A 23,646-nucleotide genomic window follows, 5' to 3' on the forward strand; every position below is an offset into this window, starting at 1 on the left:
ACAACTCTCACCAAAAGAGGCAACAAAAGGGTTGGTAATTCTAATGTTATGCTTGGTATGGTTTTAAAAATTACAGTATTGCAACGACCATATAGATTTCAACTACTTAGGAAGTAGATAAAAGATCTCTCTCTCATGGGCGACATGGTTAGGTGGGTAAGGGCGCTTACAAGTTTAAATTTAAATCGGTTCAAGTGGATTTACCGATTTAGGGAGGTTGTCTCCGATATTAAACAGGAATGGGTTGGGGACAGGGAAAATAGTTTTGTCTCAAACTGGAGATGTGACAGGGACAGGATTTGTATACAATTTCTCGAATCCGATGGTAAATTAATAAAATACATTTAAATTTAATATTAATTTTTAAAATATCTCTAATTTTTTCTAAAATTCTTAAAATCATAGGATCCTATAATTTCATTTCTAAATGACTCCCCAAATTGTCATAATTAAATTCTTAAAATACTTTCAAATTCTCATAATCTTATTTGCCAAACACTTACCGATTAGATTATTTTTAGGCAATTGCCTCGGAATGGGGGAAAATTCAGAAATTCCCTATCCCAACGGAAAGTGGGTGACCAACCCCCAGCACTGGGGATGGGGCAGGGACAGAATGGGGGTGCTCTACCCCGTTGCCATTCTTAAGTGAATTGGGTTGGATTGGACATTACCCATATGGTGGGTAATTAAATGTATGATCAATGGTGTGGGTGGTTAGTGGGTAAGTTGCTTGTTAACTTGCACCTAACACAACCCAATTAACCCGATTGCCACCCTAGAGGGCACCATTCACATGGCTGGGGGGTCCATTCATTATCAGCTGAACCACTTTAATTTACTTGGGCATGTTATCCATTCACATGACAATAAAAACAAAGTATTAAGAGAAAATTAGTTAAACTTCACATATGCTTTTTAAAATAGGTTTAAATTTTCTCTGCTTTTCCAAAAGTAGACTTAAACATCCCTTATCACATATGTTTGGTTGGTAAAACTTGACACCTTGAATATCTTAGTAGCGGAAAAAAAAAAAAAACCCTTGATGCTTTGTTTGGTTGTAGTGTAATTTTATTTTGTACTAGTACAAATATATAGGAGTGCAAATGAAAAAAAAAATGCAAATTTGCATTTAACTTTGTTTCGGGTTTTACTTTACTCTGCTTCTTCTCTTAATTTACTTCATTTATAGTGCAATCAAATAAAATAAACTAAAATTTAAAACAAAAATAGGTCAGAATTTGCACTCAAATCATTTGCACTACCCTAATTTTGTATCAATACAAATTTATTTGCATTGCAACCAAACACAACCTGAATATCAGTTACCTGAATGAACTGAATGTCATTAATCAATTCAAAAATACCCTGTCAATGCAAATTTAAATGCTAATTGAGTTTGAGACCAAGAAGCAAATCTAGCCTTCATCTTCTTCACATTTGGTCATGTTACTAAATACAAAAATTTTTCAGACCTTGACCAGACAGAACCATTTTGATGAGTGGACCACAAGTCAAATGGTTCGACTTTTTGGCTCGTCCAAACAGAAAATCTAAAAATAAAAGTTTAAAAAATGAAAAATTTTCTAGGTTAATGTCAATAAGGTGAATATGATCAAGTCAACATTAAAAAACTGGGTAACAAAAGGACCATTTTGGCTGCCAATTCTCAGGTCTAGTGGTACCTAACATTAAGTCTAATCTGAGTTTGATAACATTGAATGAATAAGATCACATTAAATGAGTTGGCAGAAATGTGGCAAGGTGTATTAAATTAATATTTGGTAAACAAGAGGAGTATTTATATGGAACTTAAATTATAGAAGTATTTAATTGTCATTTAATGAGAAGAGTTTTCTTATTATCACCCATCACCATTTGTATTTTAGAGAAGGTTTTGTGCTGGTGGATGCTTAAGCCTTAAAGCAAAAGTTTCAGTCGATTTCAACAAGTACAGGGAAAGTCCACTAATTTTCCCAAAGAAAAAGGCTTTAAGGAATTAGTAGTTTCTATAGTCTTAATTTGTCAAACTATATATTTCTTTCTTTTTTTCCTTTTAAGCGTGAATGTATTTGTTAGTAAGAGGGATAATTGAGATTCACATTAAGGCCTCGTTTGATAATACTTTTCAGAGGTCTGGTGTCTAGAAAACTGAAAGAATGGTAGGATCCATCTGATGGACGCCATAAAGGTTGCGGAATGGGTGGGGCGAATTTCAAAAATTTCCTACCTTCTCCCAACTGGGAATCATATTCCCTGAATTTAGAATACAATATTCAAGGATCTACTTGAACCCTAATCAAACCAAATCTGTACCAAAAGATAAATGGGAGGATTATACTTGATCCGGAGAAGCAGTATCTCCCAAAGTTGGTGTTCACGCCCAAAGAATGCTCCAAGATCTGTCCCTGCTGAAGATGACACAGCTGTGGATGGAACAGAACCAGCAGGGTGCGTCCTACACACTGGATCCTTCACAAGAATCCCCTGGATGTACTAAACACTGAATTCTTTCAGTCTTTCTTGCAAGACTGATGTCAAGAACTGGTTTCTTGACTTTCTTTTCTGCAAAGATCAAATCTTGCAATAATGCAGATGGCGGCGGCAGGAGGAGATTTCCATAAACGAAAAGGCTGAACTGTGTTCTTTTCTGGAGAGTATGAGATCTAATCTCAAATCGCAGGAACCCTTATTGCTTACCAAAACCCCTTGGATCGAAATCTGATTTCTCTCCCTCTTGGTACATTCGAAATCTCCTCCTTTCTTCTTGATTAAGAAATCTCCTAATTAGGAGTTATCCCAATCCAAATCAGTATTTGGATAGGGGATAATCTTAATCCCTTTCCCAGATAGAGTTAGCTTACTCCTGATCTTATCAGGAGGTTACCAGATTCAAATCTGATTTGAATTTGGTCTCTAAGAGTGGATAAGGCTAAGAGCCCAATCCTTTTTGCTAACTTCAATCTCAAATTCGCCCCATGGATGGGTGATCATATCAGCCCACCTCGAAATGGGCTTTTGGCCCATTAAGTATTCAGTGTTTAATTAGTTTCCAATCTGCTGCCCAGTTGGGCTTCTTTGTATGGCGTGGGACCCAAACATTGATCTACACACCAGCCACATGGGTTCGGCCCAGCCTTTAATACAAGGCCCAGCCGAATTCACTGAAAAACTCAATGAACCCCTTGAGTCCATCGTATGGACCCTATGGGCCCAACACTTACATTAAGTGGTCCCTGGGCCAAGCCATCTTATAAAAACCCAGGGACTGTGGGCAGGTGCAAGATTAGCCCATCAGGTATTATCCTAAATGGTCTTACACTTAACCTCTCAGCCCTTAATGATCAAGCACTGCCCGACAAGAGAGGACCTCTCCCTCGGCTGCAAGGAACAGTGCCGCACTCTCCTCTCACATGGATCCCGGGAATTAAAACCATTTGCAAACATTTTGAAACCGTACATATATATGTAAATATATTAATTTTGCAAAAAAAAAATTCCAACAATTGAAATCAACTGCCGGCAGTTTGGTTTCCATCAGAGAGAGTGCATTCCCGATCATTACCCTTTGTCCGACAAAGTGGCTGATTCTGTCACTATGACCACCCACTCAGATGAATTCTCAAACTGCCCCAACATACCCAGGTTTTGATCCCCACTAAGGATCTCACTGATTGGCATATCAAAGGCAGCCTGATCCAGCACCTAGTGAAGTGTCATAATCGAGTCTAGGGGTCAGGTGTAACTTTCCAGTTTTGCCCATCTATCTCCAAGGTCCAGGGCAAGACTGGAAATCTGGTCCGGTTCAAGGATTCAAGTAATCCCATGCTGTATGTGCCTCGGGTCTTACCCTGATGGCTGACACAGGCCATCCCAACACTTGGTGGCACACCAATATCAGCCTTGGCAGGATAAATCTCCCCAGACTTATCCAACGGCTGTGAACATTTAAAACTAACATGAGTCTCTACAAATGTCCAGTTTTAGGGTTTTACACAGAATTAAACCAAACAACATGAATCAAACATGCACTTTATTTATTTCCACTAAATAACAAAAGTACATCAAAATGATTGAAGCTAAGGGCATACAAAACTGTCTAACAAAAACTTGCTTTGTAGATATCAGACTCATTTGGTGTTGTGTCTGAAAATCGATCAGAAACATTTTTTCATATCTGAAATTTTAAGTTAGTAGCCTGGCACTTATGCATTCAAACCTAATTGAGAAGTTCATAAAAGACATAAATGCCTTCAAAGAAATTTTAATATTACATGTTTTTGTCCTTCCTGTAACTCGAATTGAACCCTCACTATGACCTACGAAGCTCCACTACCACCACCGCCACTGCACTCTCTCTATCTCTCTCCTGTACTCCCACCACCACCGCTACAAGTTCCTTCTATCTCTCTCTCTCTCTCTCTCTCTCTCTCTCTCTCTCTCTCCCATGTCTTCCCGCCATCGCCATTGCAACTTCAACGGCAGCAGTTCCTTCTCTCTCTCTCTCTCCTTGTCTTCCCGCCACTGTCATTGCAAGTTGTAGCAGCGACGGTTCCTTGTCTCTCTCTAGCTCTTGCTCTCGCTCTCACACTCTCTCTTTCTCTCTCTCTCTCTCTCTCTCTCTCCTATCTTCTTGCCACTGCCACTGCCACTGCAAGTTGCAGCGTGGTTAGGTGAGTAGAAATAATAATAATATTATTATTAATTATTTTAATATTTTTATTAAACATTAATTATTTTTAATTTTTTATTAATTATTAATTATTTATTTTTTATTTGTATTGTTTCTATGTTATTTTGAGGTTGAAAATGATTTTTTATGAGATAATGCAAATTGAACTCAACATTTACAAATAATATGTTATAAGGGTAAAATAGTAAAATCAATAAATTTCAGATAGTAAAGGGTTAATCCAATACAAACAAATTTATGGAAAGCATCTAAGCCTCTTTTCAGATTTCAAACACTTTTAATATCTTTTTAACTTTTCAGATCTAAATTTTCAAATTTATGAAACGCCGCCTAACACAAATTTCATTTGAAAATAATAAGAACCATGCACGGGTGAATTTACGATTCCAATTGTTTGGTTGAACTTGGAGGCTAGTAATGTACTTGGTGGCAAGTTTAAAGGTTTAAAGGTGTAGTTGAGGCATAATGGCTTAAAAAGGTAAATTTGAAGGCATATCCAAAGCAAGTATTGATATGATATGCCATGAGCGTATTGTGTCATATCATAGGGCCACCAAAACATTAAATAAATATGGATTTGGGGATTTGGAGAATTTTAAATGAAAACACCCGTCTTAGAGATGTCCTGGTCTAATTCCTGATTTTTTTAAACGTTATTATTTTGGTCAATTGAGCATTCATAAAATATGATAAACTAAATAAATTAGAATGATGGAATTTACAAGTAAACTAATATATGGTGATAAAATTTACAAGCATTCATTTCATTAAACAGAAGCCTATAAATACTTGACTTTTAATTCAACAAAATAATAGTTAATCAACTAACAACCAGTTTTTATATTTCGAGTTTCAAAATCCAAATTTCTCAAATTGATCAAATGACTGATTATATGTTTTAGATTATAAAAGATTATGCATTATCAAATTTTCTATCTAATGAATCATCCACATTAACTGATATTAGATTTCTGCTTACAAAAAGTGGACATTTTAGTTGGCTTTGATCTATGCAAAAGCCCAATATAAGGAAAAGAAATCATTCTGATGATAATTGAGAAGCAAAAATGGAATAGTATTTCCTTGCGAAGAAAATAGAAAAAAATGACAAACATCTAGGTTTCTAGTTACCCAAAGGTGTAGAATAATAAGAAAAATATCCCATTTGATTTGACCAAGAATGAATTGAGAATGATGAAGGTTCTTCTTGAATTCTTCTAAAACCTAAGAGAAACTAAAAACTATACTCCTTCTATTGGCTTTTAATTTGGCCCATAACTACTAAAGTGCCCTTTCCATAAGTTAGAAAAAACATAAAACAATATATTTTGGTATAAAGTTACTCAATTGCCATAGATTGTTGAGAATTACGGCTTTCTACCCTTCACACCCTAAGGCTCAAGGCTTATGCCCCTATCTGACAAAGGCTTAAAACCTAAGAGAAACTAAAAACTCTACTTGTTATATTAGCATTTCATTTTAATTTTTTATTTGCCCATAATTACCAAAGTACCTTTCCCATAAGTTACAACTTAATTGCCATAGTTTGTTGAGAATTACAGCTTTCTACGGTTCATGTCCTAAGACTAGAGGCTCATGCCCCTTTCTGACAAAGCCTTAACTCTCATACCAAAATTATATGGTAAAATCTGAGAGCCGCCTTTTAAAACAATGCTTGGTGGAGATTTATGCCTTTCTATGCTTTACAGTATGAGGTTAGAGGCTTACGCCCCTGTTTTTGACAAAGCCTTTATGCCTTGAGGCAAAATCTGAGAACATCATGTGTCAATGCTTCAAAGCCTTCTAAAACAATGCTCGGTTGAGACTTGCGCCTTTCTATGCTTTACATCTCGAGGCTTGAAGCTTATACATCTTTTTGACAAAGGCTTTAATCCTCGTACAAAAATTAAGAGGCTTGGAGCAAAAATTAAGAGCTTCACATCTCAATTCTTAAACCTTTTAAAAATTAGGGATATTTCAGATTAGTATCCTATACTTTAGGGGTATTCTCAATTTAATTTCAGAACTTTAAAACGTGTTACTGCAATACCTAAATTTTCAAATATCGTCAATTTAGTCCAAAATCGTCAACAAAACTTAAGTGGCATATGAAAGGATAAGAATACCCTTCAAGTGTTATCTAATTTTCGTTATCTACCACTTCCACAAATGAATTCCCTGAAATGTCCAGCACTTTTAGCATTGTCGCATTTGTTAACCATAGAGGGAAAGATATGCGTATTTTGTTCTGTTGAAGATCTAACTCTTGCAAAGAACTAAAAAATGTTGCCTTTGATAGTGGAATAAGGTCCGTGAACACATTAAATACAAGCATAATGATTCGCAGTGACGGAGGTTTACTTGATACATTGCAAAATAGAGAAGGAACCAAACCATAGAGGTTATTTTGTTCTAGTGGAGATTGCAAAGTGCAACTTATTAAGCCTTCTTTATTTTGAAGGTAATCATTTTTCTAGTGAAGTTCCTTCACTTGATAGCTAAGGGGTCTGAAGATGTTATCTCTTGTCGTCTAATTTCCCTAAAGTACCTGTGGATTGTATGAGGGTGGAAATAATGAATAGTGTCTTTTCTGGTTCAGTCTTAATGTAAAAAGATAATGAACAATGTTGGGTAATTTTGACATTTTAAAAAGTTTTAAGTTACACGTGTCATCATGTGATACAAATAACTGACAGACTGTTAACCCTAGTGACTAAATTGACAGTTTTTGAAAGTTTGAAGTACTGTAATTGCACATTTTGAAATTTGGGTGCTAAACCCAGACTACCCCTAATGCTCAGTTTGGAAGGACTACAAATACAATATGTATGGTACAAATATATACAAGATTTTGTACAGTATACTAATACAAATTTGTACTCCTTCCAAACTGAGCCTAAGGCTGTATTTGGTTGTAATGCAAATATATTTGTACTGAAGCAAAATTATGGCAGTACAAAAGAGTTGAGTGTAAATTCTGACCTATATTTGCTTCAAATTTTATCTTATTTTATCTAATTGCAATGCAAATGAAGCAAATTAAAGTAAAGCCTAATACAAAATTAAACAAAAATTTACATTTTTTTTTTTCATTTGCACTTCTATACATTTATACTAATACAAATAAAATTGCACTGCAACCAAACATGCCTAAAGTACAATATACTAATATGAAAATTTCCCTAAAAATTAAAACAGTGCTCGGTGGATATAGTTTCCATGCATGGGATTTAATCCCGTTGTCTTCCTCACCACCCCAACGACGCTAAGCTTACTCATTTTGAGATTTCAGAATCTCTCTCTCTCTAAAATACCATCATATATAATTTCAAATTAGATTGAATCTCTCTCTCGCTCTACTTCTTATAAAATACAATTTTTCGGCTTTCTCTCCTCTCGATTGCCGTTTGTTTTATCTGAACTAAAAAAAGAACCCCAATCAAATCAAACATCAGTCTTTGGATTCGGCGTCGCGTGGAAAGAAAGTTGGGAAATCCTAGCTAGCTTATTCCAAATGCATAACCAAACATCATGCATTGGCAGTAATATATCTGTAGTGATGTTCAAGGCAAACCTAATACTATTAGTAGATCATACAACACTTATTGATATAGGCATATAGCTAGCTACCATAGGCGGGGCTTCAATTATATCCCAACAACATTTATTAATTTATTGTCCCTCTTTAGACGTACGTTGGCTGTGCTACTTCTAACCTACAGACTTGGATTAGAATATCCATTTAAATAAACAACAAAATTTCATGTTCCAACTTGCATTCTTACTTCTAATCTACATACATTGTTCCAAAGCCTCGGTTCTCAAAAACAATAACCAATTTAATCACCAGTGGAGGTATTATATTAACAAGTTGCCTGTTGATCAAGGTACGGTTACTCATGACTCAACTAGTGGAGTGGAGTTATATGTATATATATACACAGGGCAATTCCATTCTATGATGCTGAAATTTCAGTTCTCAACTGTCTATCATCGATCCCTACTTGATGAAAGCGTGATCAGAAATAATAGAGAAATGTAGGAAGAGCAGGAGACTAAAAAGAAGAGAAGAAATCAATATTAATACATAATTATGTCTTATAATGATATTTAATTTAATGGAAGATGTAGAGATAGAACCATAAACAGGACAAATGGATCGAGAAAAAAAAAAATCAGAGAAGCACAAAAAAAGGTCAAGTTTTCATCCCAACCTGCTGTTTCTCTACGCCATGTCAAATGAACATGGAGAATTAATGCTAAGGAAATTCAGTACCGTTCATATGTTTAAGTCTATGAAAGCAAATAACCTAACAATAATGCATGGAAATTAATACAAATTAAATTATTGAAACACAGGATCAAACCAATTAATATGTGGGTAATATATAACTGCAAAAAAGCTAGCTCCAAAATTAATATTAGCTTTGCAACTAGTTGTGATCTGATAAGTGGGTCTAGAATTAATAACTACAAGTATTAAACAGTTTTCAACCTAACTTTGAATCATTTATTTACTCTTTACTGTACATGACAGTTGGGTGGTTCCATAAAGTGAATCCATCAGCTTTCCTAAGCCAGACTCTTAACATGTGGCAAGTTGGGACGAATAACCTTATTTCACATTCATAAAAGAGGCCGGGTCATCGTCACTTTATCCGCTTCTTTATTTAAAAGAGGAAAAAAACTCAAAAGAGGCAGACATCATATAGACCTTGTGGAATGATGCGATGACTTATGGTGTGGATGGATGACATGACAAAGGAAACTATTCACATGGCTAGAGAGGGTCCATTGTCAAGTGGGCAAGTTGAAGTTTCACATGTCACCCAGCCCTTCAAGTGGCCAAAAAAGGCCCAAGATATTGTAGGCTTTATAAAATTTGATGGTCCCTACACTATCTGATACTTTCTAGTATATATATTTATACTATATATAAAAGTGTGAATACAATGTGGAACTTTTTTTAGACTAAAATTATTCTCTATTTCGATGTTTGTAATAAATAAGAATTATTTTTATTGGTAATGAAAATGAAATATATGATTTAGAACTGACAAAAAATAAAATTATTTTATTGTTTGACAAAGATTAATAGTTCAAATTTTGGGTCAAACATGTTAATATTTAATGTCATAAATAAATAATAAACGTTAATAAAATATAAAAATACAAAAATGAAAAACATACATAAATTTTGCAAAAAAAAAAACATTTAGGCACATGTATAATTTCATATATTTATCATATTAAACAAAAAGTAAGTGTTCCATATTATAATTATTTTACACACAAAAATATAAAAAAAGTTATAGAAAAAATTGAACACATCTATAATTATATATTTACACAAGATTGCAGAACTTTCTTTTCACTAAAATACTCTTTTTTGAATTTAGTCCCTATTTAATTATAGGGTTTAAATTGTAAATTGAACTACTACTTTTCACCCCATTCAATTCCCTCTATTTAAATCTTACATTTTTTTGATAATTGAATAAAAAAAGATACATCGAAAAGATTAAATATTACAACTCGATCCAATTATCACATATTTGGATGAGGTGTTTATGTAATCAGATTTAGATTTTCAATCCGCATCCGATTAATAATAAAAAATAAAAAAACATAAAATTTATAAAAAAATTGGATATCTTATTATTATTATTATTATCATCATCATTTAAAATTACCACGTGCACACTTACTGCTATATATAGAGATAACAAATTAATATTGCAGTTACATGCTTGTATGTAACCAACCAGTCAAATAAGTGGATAGCTAGAAAACAAGGCAATGAATTTTGTGACAATGTATATATCTGAGTTAAAAATCCTATCCTACAATCCAACTCATTTCCTTTTGTTTTCTATATGCTTGCAAATGGAATCTTAATCATAAGAGAACGAAAGTTGATGGCAAGAAAACTGTAGAGACTTGAATCCAAGCACTTATGGTTGATCATTATATCATTTAACTATCGAGCCACTTAAGTAAATAAAAATCGGTTTCTTAGGCATTTTTGTTTATTTCATGTTGTAACACAAGGGGGTAGCCCATTCATGCCCATAACCCCCCAACCCTGGTGGGAAAGGAATTTGATCCCAAGTCTCCTATGATTCTCCGCTACAACCAGAGGAAGAACTCATCAGCTGAGCCACCATCAGGTTTGTTTTTCCTTTACTTAATTTCTATCAAACCAAAGCAGTCTTATTAATTAATGATTTACTGTACACATGCATAACTCAAACTTTGAAAGAATAAGGGGGCATTTAACTAGCTTTTTTGTGTGTTATTTTTTTTTGGGGAGGGGGGGCTTTTCAAAGCTTGGAAGATTAAAATTTGATCTTTCTCAGTTGACAAAAACAAAAAGACAAAAAGCTAGAAACACCTATGTCCTTAAAAGCTCATAGAAACTCAAAATAGCAAAAAATCTCAAATGAAACTTCCTATCTTTTTACACCTAAAATCTTTCATTTAACAGTCTGTAGATCATGGTAAATTAAGATACTTAGGCTATGTTTGGTTTGAAAGAAAATGTAGGAAAAAAAAAGGAAATACAAGAAAATTGATACGAGGTTTATAAAGATTTTCCTACCATTCCCTTCCTTTCTCTACAATTTCCTTCAAACCAAACATAATCTTATGGAATCATATAGGCTGTATTTGATTTGAAGAAAAAAAAAAAGTAGAGAAAGAAAGGAAAAGATAAGAAAACCTTTACAAAATTTGTATAGATTTCCCTACCTTTCCTACTTTTTCCCTCAAACCAAATATAGCGATAAGGTATAAGGTTGGTTAGACGGTTGAACAAGAGATGCCAAACTGTACCTGCCATCTTTCAAAAAGTTTGAATGAATTTGCAAGTTGCGAATCAAGAGGAAATGAGCAACTGGAGAACGTTACAAGTGGTCGCTTCATGTATTAGTCACATCCTATTCGTTTGAGACAAATAAAAAGCCAAGTGTATTTCGTTTAATAAAGAAAGGACAGAAGAAGTTATCACGGGCCTTGTCTATCATTGGAGATATGACAAATCACCCGAGACAAAAGAGGGAGTTAAAAAGGTGGTTTGTCTTGTCCTTTTGTGATTTAAGAGGCCCCCTGTTGGCTAGCTACCACCTATATGATATTAGCGTCGTCTAATCCGTCTCTTTGTGTCAATGTTGTCACTCCCTCAGAAACAAAACCCATTTTGGTCACTAGCTCTGTCATAAGTCAAGTGTTGTGTTTCCATTCATCCAACTAATGCCTATACAAAATATACTTTGTTAGAATAAAAAATAATGAATCATTCTATATTTTCTTTTAATTCTTTCTATTATCAAAATAAGGCTGCATTTAGTGTTCTTATTTTAAGGACTTTTAGTTTTTTTTCTTTCAATAGGCGTTTTTGCAGTTAAAAATTCAATATTCATTTGGCCATTTTAACAGATAAATTCTTAAAATCAACAATGTCAAATGCAGCCTAAGCTTATTAAAACAAAAACAAAAAAATAAAGTTTATTAAAATGATAAACATAAGGAAAATTCTATGATACCAGAAAGGCTTCCCTGCCTGATTTTGATGAAAACCCACCCCACCTGATTTAGATACTACTTTTATGATTTCCGTTGATTGATTATAGGTTTTTCCGGTATCATATATTTCCGGCATCATATAGTCGAACCCTACATATTATATAGTCATAAAAGATGTTAAGATATGTATTTGAGGTAGGTTTGATCAAGTCAACATTTTTAAAACCGAACAGTCTGATAAGTGTTTTGGCTGCAGGTTAAACCCGGCCGGCTTTGATGGTCCAACCATGATCTGAGTCGTCTGAAAGCATTATTTTGAAGTAACATATATACTGCCAAAAAACCTACTAACAATTAGCAATTAGAGTTTTTGCTTGTCATGCGGAATTAATAGTGTCATTTCATTTGAGTTATAGTATTTGAACCCACGCTATGACACCTAAATGGATTTATTTCCAGTTCTAAATTAAGGAAAAGGAATGGGAATGATTTCAAAATCGAACAATTTAATTAAACATTTTGTCTTGGAATTATACAGAGCAGGGTTTGTACCTTCGATTGGAGGATGCGAATGGACTGGGACTTAATAAAATACATGGCTATCTTCCAACCGGTAAGAAAATTGGATTTGAGCCAACTCTTACTGCTGATTGGTTGGTCTAGAACAGTCGAATAATTAAGGGTCGTTTTCAGCTTTCAGCTCCAGCCATTAAGGAGCCCATAACCTCGTTTAGAAGAAAAAAACAAAAGAATAATATTTTCCAGTTCAGCCAATTCAGCTGTTATCAAACAAATCCTAATACATATAAATTATAATCTCAAGTGTTGGGTCGAACCTAAATAAAGAAACCCGTGATGTAAGAACAAGCGAGATCATTTGGCAGGGGTATGAATCGGATTGGCCCGAATTAACAATTTACACTGTTTTGGGCTCGAACTTTAAATTGGGCCTATTCAAATTTTGACAAAATTCCAACCTTAACTGGAAAAGTTGCACCCCTATCATTTGCTGATGTAAAAAGGTGGAGGAACTGGAATTACTACTGTAATTCCGAGTGTTGGATATCTTCAGTGCAAATCACGTTTCTAAACTGCATAGCCTACGACTACGAGCAGGTATATATATAGCTTGTACCAGTGCTGCATTATATTCGTCATCCCAATGAGGTCGATTTCAGTATATTTAGAAAAATACCAACTTGATTAGATGATAACATTCAAGTGTTCCTACTCAAGATATTGTTTTAAAATCAGGCTTCATAAAAATGAAATAAGTAATTGCCCAGTTGGCATGCAGCTTTAAATTTAACAAGTTGCGCAGAGGAAAGCAACCTTGTCTCTCTCCACTCAACAAGTGGAGGTATTGATAGGTCCAACGGGTGTTATGACCACATTTGATCGATGTTGAGGTCTCAACTAGGGGTGAGCAAATGGGTAGGTTTCATTCGGAACTGAATGAAACTGATCTTAAACCGATCTTATTCAATCTTTTATAAGATAGGGTCTGGTTTCAAATTCTTGGAATCAATTCTTACCTAGGTCAGTTCTAGGGTCTAGGGGTTTATCCTATCCGAGCTGATCCGATGAATTGGCCTTGGTGGAACCAGCTTTGAAACCGAATTTGCTTTGAAATAAACCCCAAAATATTTTTAAGGGTATGATGATTTGAACCCATAGATTCATGGTTACAAAAGTCATGGTCTCACTTGACCACTGAGTTACTTAAGTGATTTTATCATTTGTTTTCATTTTAATATTTGAATGTCTATAATAAATAATGTAATATATAATATTTATAAAATTTAAATTATAATAACAAATTTTGAACAATATATTAATATATTATGATAATCTACATATAAAATTACTCAATTTAATTAATAAAGATAATATAAGTTTTAAATTACATATTATCATTATTGAAATCAAGTTTTTAATGAATGTGCTTCAGTTATTATTATTTTGTTTTAGTAGTGGAGAGTAAAGAAAGAACAGGTTCTATGGGTAGACCATAGAACTAGCCCCAGACCCTGGAACATGATAGGTTCTGGTTCCAAAAACTTAGAACCAACCTCTAGAAGGTAGGTTCTAGGCTTTTCCATGGAACTGAACCAGACAAACCCATGCTCATCCCTAGTCTCAACCCTCCATTCTTGTAAGTTGACAAAGTGGGTGTGTGACATGTAATAGAGAAACTATGTATAAAGATATCAAAACCAAGAGACATGTCATAAGAATCTATTGAAGAGAAGAATAGAATAAAGTGGTTAATTTGGTGGGACATGCATGGAGGAGAAATAAACCCAAACTGTGAATAAGATACTTGTATAGTTATTATGAGATGCTGCTAACCAATTGGGTTTAGAAATTAGGTTGTGTTTTGGTTCGAAAGAAAATAAAAGAGGAGCCAAAAGTTGAGGGAATGTTTTTAAGGAATTTCACTGTTAAGTTAAGAACTTTCCCATAACTTTCTGTTTCTATCTTTTTATTATCTATAATACTAGTGGTGACCCGTGCGATGCATGGGATGTTGTATATATTTATACTTTTTTATATGTAGAATAATAGAAAAAAAATTCTTTTTCCTTTTTAGCTATTGAGGTTCAAACTTCATTTTTATATAGTTTATATATTATGAGAAGCACATAAACCAAGTGATAGTGGCTCAATTGATACTTTATCTAGTTAGTTTTAGCAGAGACTTGGGTCGGGGCAATGGGTTACCTCCCATTGTGTAGTCCTATAAATCCAAAAAATGTATTTAGCATGAAATTAATAAAAACAATCCATTAAACAAATCTACATTAAATTAAATTAATAAAAACAAAGGAAAAAACTTGAACCCAAGGTAAGAAGCAAAATAGAGGAAAAAACCTGGTAACTTAAAGAAATGAGCAATGATTTGTTTAGATTGGTTCACCCTATGTATTTGTGATTCTGTGGGCATGAGAATTGTACAATTCAAGATCCAAGTTGTTGTGTATTCATTTAATTTCAATATCAGATAAATAAAGAAACAATTTAGTATAATCCTAGATATTTTATAAAAAAAAATAAACATATAGAAATAAATGTGCACATGTGTGAGAAAGGAGAGGAGGAGGAGGAGGAGGAGGTACGTGTGAGCTCTATGGTGAGAGGACCCTCACCTCCCTTCTTTCCTATATATATATACTATCAAAACAAAACAAAGATAACCTTAATGACATCAAAACCATGAACATATAAAGGAGACTATATAGGGTGGGCAGAGTCACATTAATACTTATTTATCTCAATCATGATCCAATTTGATTTCTTGATATCCCAATTCTAACTTTAACATAATCCATTATTTTTTTCTTATGCCAATCCAATTTGTTTGAATTGGATTTTCAGGTTAGACTTCAATTAGAATGACTTATTTGTTTTATATTTATAGGGTCGGATTGGATAATGCCTCAATCTTAACCCAACCCATAGTTAAATAGGGTTCATAAACCTTAACCTTAAGACAAACTTCAAACTTAACTTTTTGGTTAAATTTTAATTAATTAGAGAATACATCTTATCGGTGCACTTTAAAAAAGTTTCGCCTAATCTCCATTCTCCATTCTCTCTCATCTAGGGGTGGATTCGAGCTGAGCCAAGCCAAGCTGAATATTTGGCTATTTGAGTTTGACTCATTGAAATTGTGTTAGCTTCGAGCTCGATTCGAGCTAGAAACTTGGGCTTGAGCTCGGCTCGGTTCAAAGCTCACAAGTTTGAGCCTGGCTTGGCTAGGCTCGAAATTTACTGCAAGCCAATTTTTTTCTAAAAAATAAAAAATATATGCAAAAATATTTTTTTATTTTACATACAAAAATTAAGATTTATAAAAATTATTTATTATTATACATATAAAAAATAAAATATGCATATAAAAATGTTTTTATTTTACATACAAAAAAATAAGAATTATAAAATTTACTTACTATTATACATAAAAATATAAAATAAAAATTATTTATTATATATATTTAAATGTATATGTATGTATGTATGTATGTATGTATGTATGTATGTATGTATGTATGTATGTATGTATGCATGTATATATATAATAAAAAATTATTTATTTATTATACTAGGATCAGGAGTTTCACTGGGTTCGATTAGCAAACGAGCCTATATATCAGACTCAAATTCGGCTCAAAACTCAGTTTAAATCAAGCCGAACTGAGCTCGAATAGCTTATGAGAAACTTATTTCGTGGCCCCCTACTCTCATCTCTCATTCTCTTGGCCCCAAGAAAAAATTCCTGACTTCTTCATTGGATGTAAGGTTGGCATGAGGGAAACTCAGTGAGAAGTGAGAAGCAAATCCGAGTTCCATCTAAACAGGCTTGGTAAAATTATCTATTTTACGTTCTTGTCGTTCTTCACATCACATGCATGACCAGTGAAAAACCATCTTCCATATGGACAAAAAGAGTGTCGCTTATCGATTTCACCCTTTTGTCAGTTAATAGAAAGGAAAATGTGAGAAAATTCAAAGTGATATTTCCACGAACAGTACTACTCAGAGGGTCCATTAGCAATTGCGCAATTTGAACTTGCCGTGTCAGCTTCCATGTGGACAAAAACATCAAATTCACCTTACTTCAATTCCTTCCTTGGAGGATTGTGGGACCAATATAAACTCGGCCGCGTCATCCAAAAAAAGCAATGAGGATTGGGAGTTGGGACCTTTCCTGGGTTGAATTGAACTTCTAGCGCTGCTTTTTTACGTGAGTTTGCCGCGAAGGACGATTCCCATTTCAAGGTTCATTGGATGGGACTTGGGAGGGTGTGATGGAGAAATGGATGGATTTCAGTAGGTCCACCGTAAAGGCCACAGCGTTGGATGCACATGCACCCTGGATCGGGGAAAAGGCCAAATCAAAGTAAGAAACCATCTCTCCAAACAAGAAAAAAAAGGAAATGAACAAAGTACAAGTGGAGAATCTTACTTGCAAGTGGGTTGCTTAGGTGACAAACCTCATAAAGGTTCACATGTTTGCCGCATTTCCCATGTATTATAATATAACAGGTCCCCAGAAATACCATATCAAAACTTTTAATTAAACAATGCATGGTTCCATAACAAAGTTTTGTGCGCGCAATATATATATCAGGGGTGTTTAGATGAAGCAAATTTCAAATTTTGCTGCTTTAGTTGGATCTTCTCAAGTCAAGAGTTGAGTTGGTGGGCCAATGGGTGTCCCTCCGTCCTTAATTGTCATACTCTTTCCACATGGCAAGTTTATATAGTCAAAAAAGAAAAAAAAAAAAAAAAAAAAAAACATAGCGAGCGATACTGTCAAGGCATTCTGTGTGTCTACATTTTTTTTCTTTGTGAACTTTGTGTATGTGTGAATGAGAGAGGGAGGGGGAGAGGTCTGAGGTACTGAGGTAGGTAGGGAGGTGTAATACTCTTGCATTACAAGCATGATTTTCAAAACCGGACCGGACCGGAAAATCAGGAACGAGTCAGGTGATCGGTTCTGTTTCCACCCCAAAACCGGATTTTCTCAAAAAAACAAAAGGTTGATTTTGGTCAGCAAACCATTGAAGCGGGTGGTTATCCGTTCGAACGGTTTTGACCATTTTTTATTTTTTTATCAGAACGGGTTAACCGTTCGGTTTGAATGGTTGGACCGTTTGACTACAAGTATATATTATCGTTTAGCAAGCTTTTTTTTTTGAAAGATCTTTTGGAAGATTTAGCATTCAAAAGACGTAGTGGGCTTTTATATAAAGATACTGGCAGCTCACAAACTGTTTGGTTGGAGGTATGTCTTTCCATGTGAAGATGAGACAAAAAAGGTGAAAATCTTCATTTATAACTTCCCGATATAAGCTCAGATCAAGCTTTTTGTGTATTGCAGGGCAAAATCTTCCCCCAACCAAATAGGAATAGACAAAAATGCATGCTGCCAAGCTTCTAAACAGCCAATGGCCCAAGCAGAAAAATGTGTCAAAAGGGGCTTATGCAAATATACACTGTGCTCTATAAAAGATAACCATAATAAAATCATCTCATTTAAAGGTTAATAAAATCATCTGAATACCTCCCTTGCGTAGCCCATGAACACTCCCTAAAAAATCTGAATAGATTATAAATGTAATTTGAATGTTTTTATGGCCATATATGCACATACTGGCATGCTTGAAGTGCATTGCAATTTCAAACTATCCAGTTAGTAACAAGCTCACATCTGCTGTACATATATCAGCGGTGAAAATAAAATCAAAATATTTAATAACTGATGTGTCCATGTTTCCCTGGTCTCAAGGGAATTCTTAACTGTCACCATGTTCGCAGCAAACTTAACCCTTAATGTACGTTTAGCCACAAATTACCACCTATTTGTAGTAAATTTTACTTGCACAGTAATTTTTAAAATTTCTTCTTGACAAGTAACAAGAGACAAGCTTTTTTTTAGAATCTAAATCTAATTCTAATTCAAGGTAAAATGATCTGTATTCCTCAATATATATATATATATATATATATATATATATGAATTTATATAGAACCCAAAAAATATGTACAAAATAATTAAATAATTATATTATATGTTATAAAAATATATTCAAAAATAAAATAAAATAAATATGCCGTGTGTTGGTCTTGGAGTTTTTGAGATTGTATTGTTTAGAGAAACTGAAATGATATTCCGTCTCAAATTGGAATTAAGATTTCAAAAGATGAAATTTGCTTTACATATTTTGAGTTGATTGTTTAGAAGTGGAATTGGACCTGAAAAGTTGGTGGTCTAAACCATACTTTTCCCAAAAGAAAGTCGTATGCAGAAACACATAGGCCCCTATGTAGTACTGCTACCTCAGTTTCTACATGTACGGGGATGTGCATAAATGGGACCAGAAGCCTGCTAATAGAAGAAGAAAAACTTGGACCGTAAAGATAAAAAAAAAAAAAAAAATGATAAAAGGATTGTTCTTATTTATTGATCTAATGTTATATTATTGAAAATTTATAATTTAATTAGCTGGGTTTTGTTTTTAAACGACTACAAATTTGTATCTTGGTTCAATTGGCTAGGTGGCAGTTGCAATTTATCTAAGAACGAATTGCCGTTTTTAATTTAATCGGCTACTTTTATTTAACTTAGTTGTCTGTCTTATCAAGAAAGAATAAGGTTATTAAATCCAACTAATTACATTAAGGCTGTGTTTAATTGCAATGCAATTTTATCTGTATTAATACAAATGTATGGGAGAATAAATGAAAAAAAAAATGTAAGTTCTCATTTAATATTATTTTGTATTTTACTTTATTCTGATTCATGTTTTAATTTATTTCATTTACACAGTAATCAAACAAAATAATTTAAAATTTGAAATAAAAATAGATCAGAATTTACACTCAAATCATTTGTACTATGATATTTTTGCATCAGTACAAATTTATTTGCATTGCAACCAAATACAGCCTAATAATGCACATAACTTGCAGCAAATAAATTTGCTATTCATATTTCTTATTAGCATGTGTTGTTAATGCAATATCACCTCCAGAGTTGAGTTTAGTGCTCCAACTCTTTCCTCTTTGTTTTCTTGGATTATTTGGAGGATTCTTTGTATTTTCGTAGGTAATTTGTCGCATATTTTCCTTTTTGCCGAAGATGATCTCTCTATCCTAGATTTATTCCTAGTTAATGTGGAGAAACCCTAATGCAAAGGCGAGTGTTGGATTCAAAGTCATTGTCGTGGTAAAAGTAGAGAAATCGTAAGGGCCTGTTTGTTTTTTGGATTTTTGAAAGGGGGAAAATTGGTCGATAAAATTTTGGTTATCATTAGTCAAGATACCAATGTTATTTCTTCAGATTTATGTGAGGTTTATAAAAAATTTATTTTACTGGGTAAATGATACTCATCTCCTAGGTGGTTTAATAACTTTCCCACCCCACCTGAGGGAAAGTTGCCTACACTTTGATAGGACAAAATTACCCCTTTTATTAATGACTTTTTTATGGATAAAACCATTAGGGGTGTTTACAGTTTGGTTAACCAAACTGTTTTTTTTTTTTTTGAAACCAAGCTGGTACCATTGCTTTTTGTAATTACTCAAACTAAACTGAACCTGTACCACCAGTTAATTGGTTAATTGGTTTGATTCTTTGGTTTTTGTTTTTTTATATTAAATATAAATGAGGGTTCGATTATATATAATACCGGCTGAAAAGGCATGATATCGGAAAAACTCACAGCCAATCAAATGGCATCATAAAAGTTATGACCAATTAGATTGTATTAATCAAAATTTATGGGGTGCTTTGATTGGTCAAGGCACCCCATTAGGCACCGCATCAGCAAAGGTGCCTAATGGGGTGATGTGGTGCCTAATGGGGTTACAAAACCGAGAAAAATAGATAATGAGGGTGTTAATGACACATAGGTGCCATTAGGCACCACATCAGCAAAGGTGCCAATAAACACCTATCCGTTGGGGGAAGCTCCAAAATGAAACTTTTTGAAACGGGAGAAGCGCATACGATACAGGTGAGTATAATGAGGCATTTGCTGATGGGGCACTTATGTGGCAGCGTTTACTTAATAATATAAACGGAACCAAACACCCTCTAAAAATCTGCACTTTTGCTGGGAGAAATTAACCAATGAACTACCCTTCAATCATTTTTTAGATTCAATTTAAAGAATATAAATGCAAATATATACAAAATACAAGGTTTTATTAATAAAAAAAAACCATATGCTATTGCTTGCATTGAAAAGACCATATACTATATATTTTATTCTGTTATATATTGCAGCCTTGCAGGCTTTAAAAAACATTAAGTCCCATTTTATTTTTTATTTGTTTTGTACAAATGGAGGTATGAAGACGAAGATACGCAAATCGTGGAGTCCACTGTGCACCCCTGAGTCAGACCCAGATACAGCTAGCCCACTCTTCATTTGACCTATTTGTACAGGGACATATTTGGAGTGGCCACGTTAGCTGCCAGATGCTAATATTTAAGTATATGCACGGACAAGCTATGCATAACACATCTCTACTCCTAATGCTTAACTCCTTGGGGAATAAATAATGAATAATATGTGATGAGGACTGAGGAGGCAATGGGCTATGTCCTTGCCAATAAATTCTAAATTGACAAAACAATTACAACATGTCACTACTTTTAACTTTTATATATAGGTGAGTGCACCACAAGTAGTGGTAACGCTAAGCGGGCCATGCGGGATTGGAGGAAATAAAAATTGGGACACGAGGGCGTGTGACATGGTACGAGGTGGAGCAACTGGCAAGTGGCATCAACATCCATCCCATGTGGTGGTGGGGGAACCCGGAACTGAAGGGTGAAGGCCCCCCCCTCCTCCCTTTCCCTCACTAGTCACTTTACTTTCAATTTTCAAAAATATATTATTTAATTGTTTGAGGTCTTGACCCACCAGAATAATCCCCGCTTCGGCTTCCCCCCAGGCCCCAGGCCCCAGGCCCCATCAACTGCCTGGGTAGAACCGGGTGAAGGCCATAGCAATATAGCATAGCCAACGGGCAGATCCAGCTGCCCTTCAGGAATGCTTTTGCTTTTGGGCTGCCCCTAAAGTCCAAATCCGCTTGCTAGTTGCTACCATGCATGGTCCCTCCCACCCTCCCCAGACGGATTTCAATGGCATTAATCGATTATTTGACGCAAAATTTGCAATCTTATGAAAGCTCCAAAATTGGGGGTACTTCAGTAACTTTCCATTCTGCAACTTGCATCTATTTTTATGACCAACATGAGTTTTAATAAACTCCTCTCTCTCTCTCTCTCTCTCTCTCTCTCTCTCTCTCTCTCTCTCTGACCCATTGGAAGAAAACAACCGAACCACTATCGGAAAGTTCAAAGGTGAATTACCCCCCACCCCCACCCTCTGCTCCTAATTCTGTTTCGTCTACATCTCTCTCTATATATATACACATCCCCATAAACCCTCAACAAAACCATATCTTCATCTTCTTCTTCTTCTCCTTCCCCTTCTTATAATCTGAAAATACAGAGAGAAGAAAAGAAAAATAAAAATGCCTGCAACACCTCCAAAATCATCTCTCCAAACCCACAGAATCAATAACACAATCACCAACATGATCTGCCACAAACAATCACAACCCACTCCACTTTCCCGCAGGTTCCCCCTATCTTGCGCCACTTCCGTGCCCGACTACATCGTGCGCTACCACACCCACGCCGTAGGACCCAACCAGTGCTGTTCTTCCGTCATCCAACCAATTGCCGCTCCTGTCTCCACTGTCTGGTCCGTCGTCCGCCGCTTCGACAACCCTCAAGCATACAAGCACTTCGTCAAGAGCTGCCACGTTATCGTTGGCGACGGCGATGTAGGTACTCTCCGAGAGGTCCACATCGTTTCTGGTCTCCCCGCCGAAACAAGTACCGAGCGCCTTGAAATCCTCGACGACGAACGCCACGTCCTCAGCTTCAGCGTTATCGGTGGGGAACATCGCCTCACCAATTACAGATCCATCACCACTCTCCACCCGTCGTCTTCTGGCACCGGAACCGTCGTCGTCGAATCGTACGTCGTTGACATCCCGCCAGGCAATACCGGTGAAGATACTTGTATGTTCGTCGATACCATAGTCCGTTGCAACTTACAATCGCTTGCTCAGATCGCCGAGAGCTTGACCTCCCGGAACCGTACATCGTCATGACACGACCATCCTTCTCCGGTCTGTGACGACTTTTCTTTCTGTTGATTTTTCCAATGTGGGTCCGATTGATATCCGTTATTCATTGCCACCCTGATGGGTGAAATCCTTTACTCTCACCCAATCCGAAGCTTCATTCTCGTCTTTCATGAGCTGGCTATAAACCACGCAAAGAACCTTGTTTTCCTTCAGTCGGCCCTGCCGGTACCGGAACTCTTTGTTAGCGTCAGTCCGTCACCATCAGCCCTGCCGGTACCGGAATTCTACCTGATTTACCCATCATCAAGCCCATGGTTTTTTTTTTCTTTTTATTTATGTAATTTAAAAAACAAACAATTAATTGCCCCCGAAAAGAAGGCTTGAGTTGCACTGCATGTGAATTTTCAATATGACAAAAGTAGCCTTAAGACTGTTTGTATTTTGTAATTCCTTCTTCGATTCTATGTAAATATTTTCTTGAATTGATTATTCATTTAAGTAATAATTTGGCTTCCTTATTCATATCGCTAAGTACTCGACAGTCGACACGGTAAGCACGTATCGTTTCGGAAATTTCCAGCTTACTTCTGCAGTTGAAGAAGACCGTAATTTTAAATGCACTGACAGACAGGGGATATATGCATGTCTGGAACCTAATCGCCCGCTCGTGCCGTCCGTATCGTTTCCTTGTAGTGTGGTTGTTAGAAGAATCAATTAATTAGCCAGATGTAAAGGCCGATGATTCTTAA

At 35.2% G+C, this 23,646-nt stretch overlaps 1 protein-coding gene across 1 annotated transcript; it reads left to right on the forward strand.

Annotated features, from left to right (window-relative positions):
- Positions 1–22,117: 22,117 nt before the first annotated feature.
- LOC104602513 (abscisic acid receptor PYL4) lies at positions 22,118–23,402 on the forward strand. Its single transcript, XM_010266233.3, has one exon. The coding sequence runs from the start codon at positions 22,274–22,276 to the stop codon at positions 22,919–22,921; it is 648 nt and encodes a 215-aa protein (XP_010264535.1). The 5' UTR covers positions 22,118–22,273; the 3' UTR covers positions 22,922–23,402.
- Positions 23,403–23,646: the final 244 nt, after the last annotated feature.

This window comes from Nelumbo nucifera, chromosome 2 (assembly GCF_055504915.1).
Source record: "Nelumbo nucifera cultivar China Antique chromosome 2, China Antique-T2T, whole genome shotgun sequence".
NCBI lineage: Eukaryota > Viridiplantae > Streptophyta > Magnoliopsida > Proteales > Nelumbonaceae > Nelumbo > Nelumbo nucifera.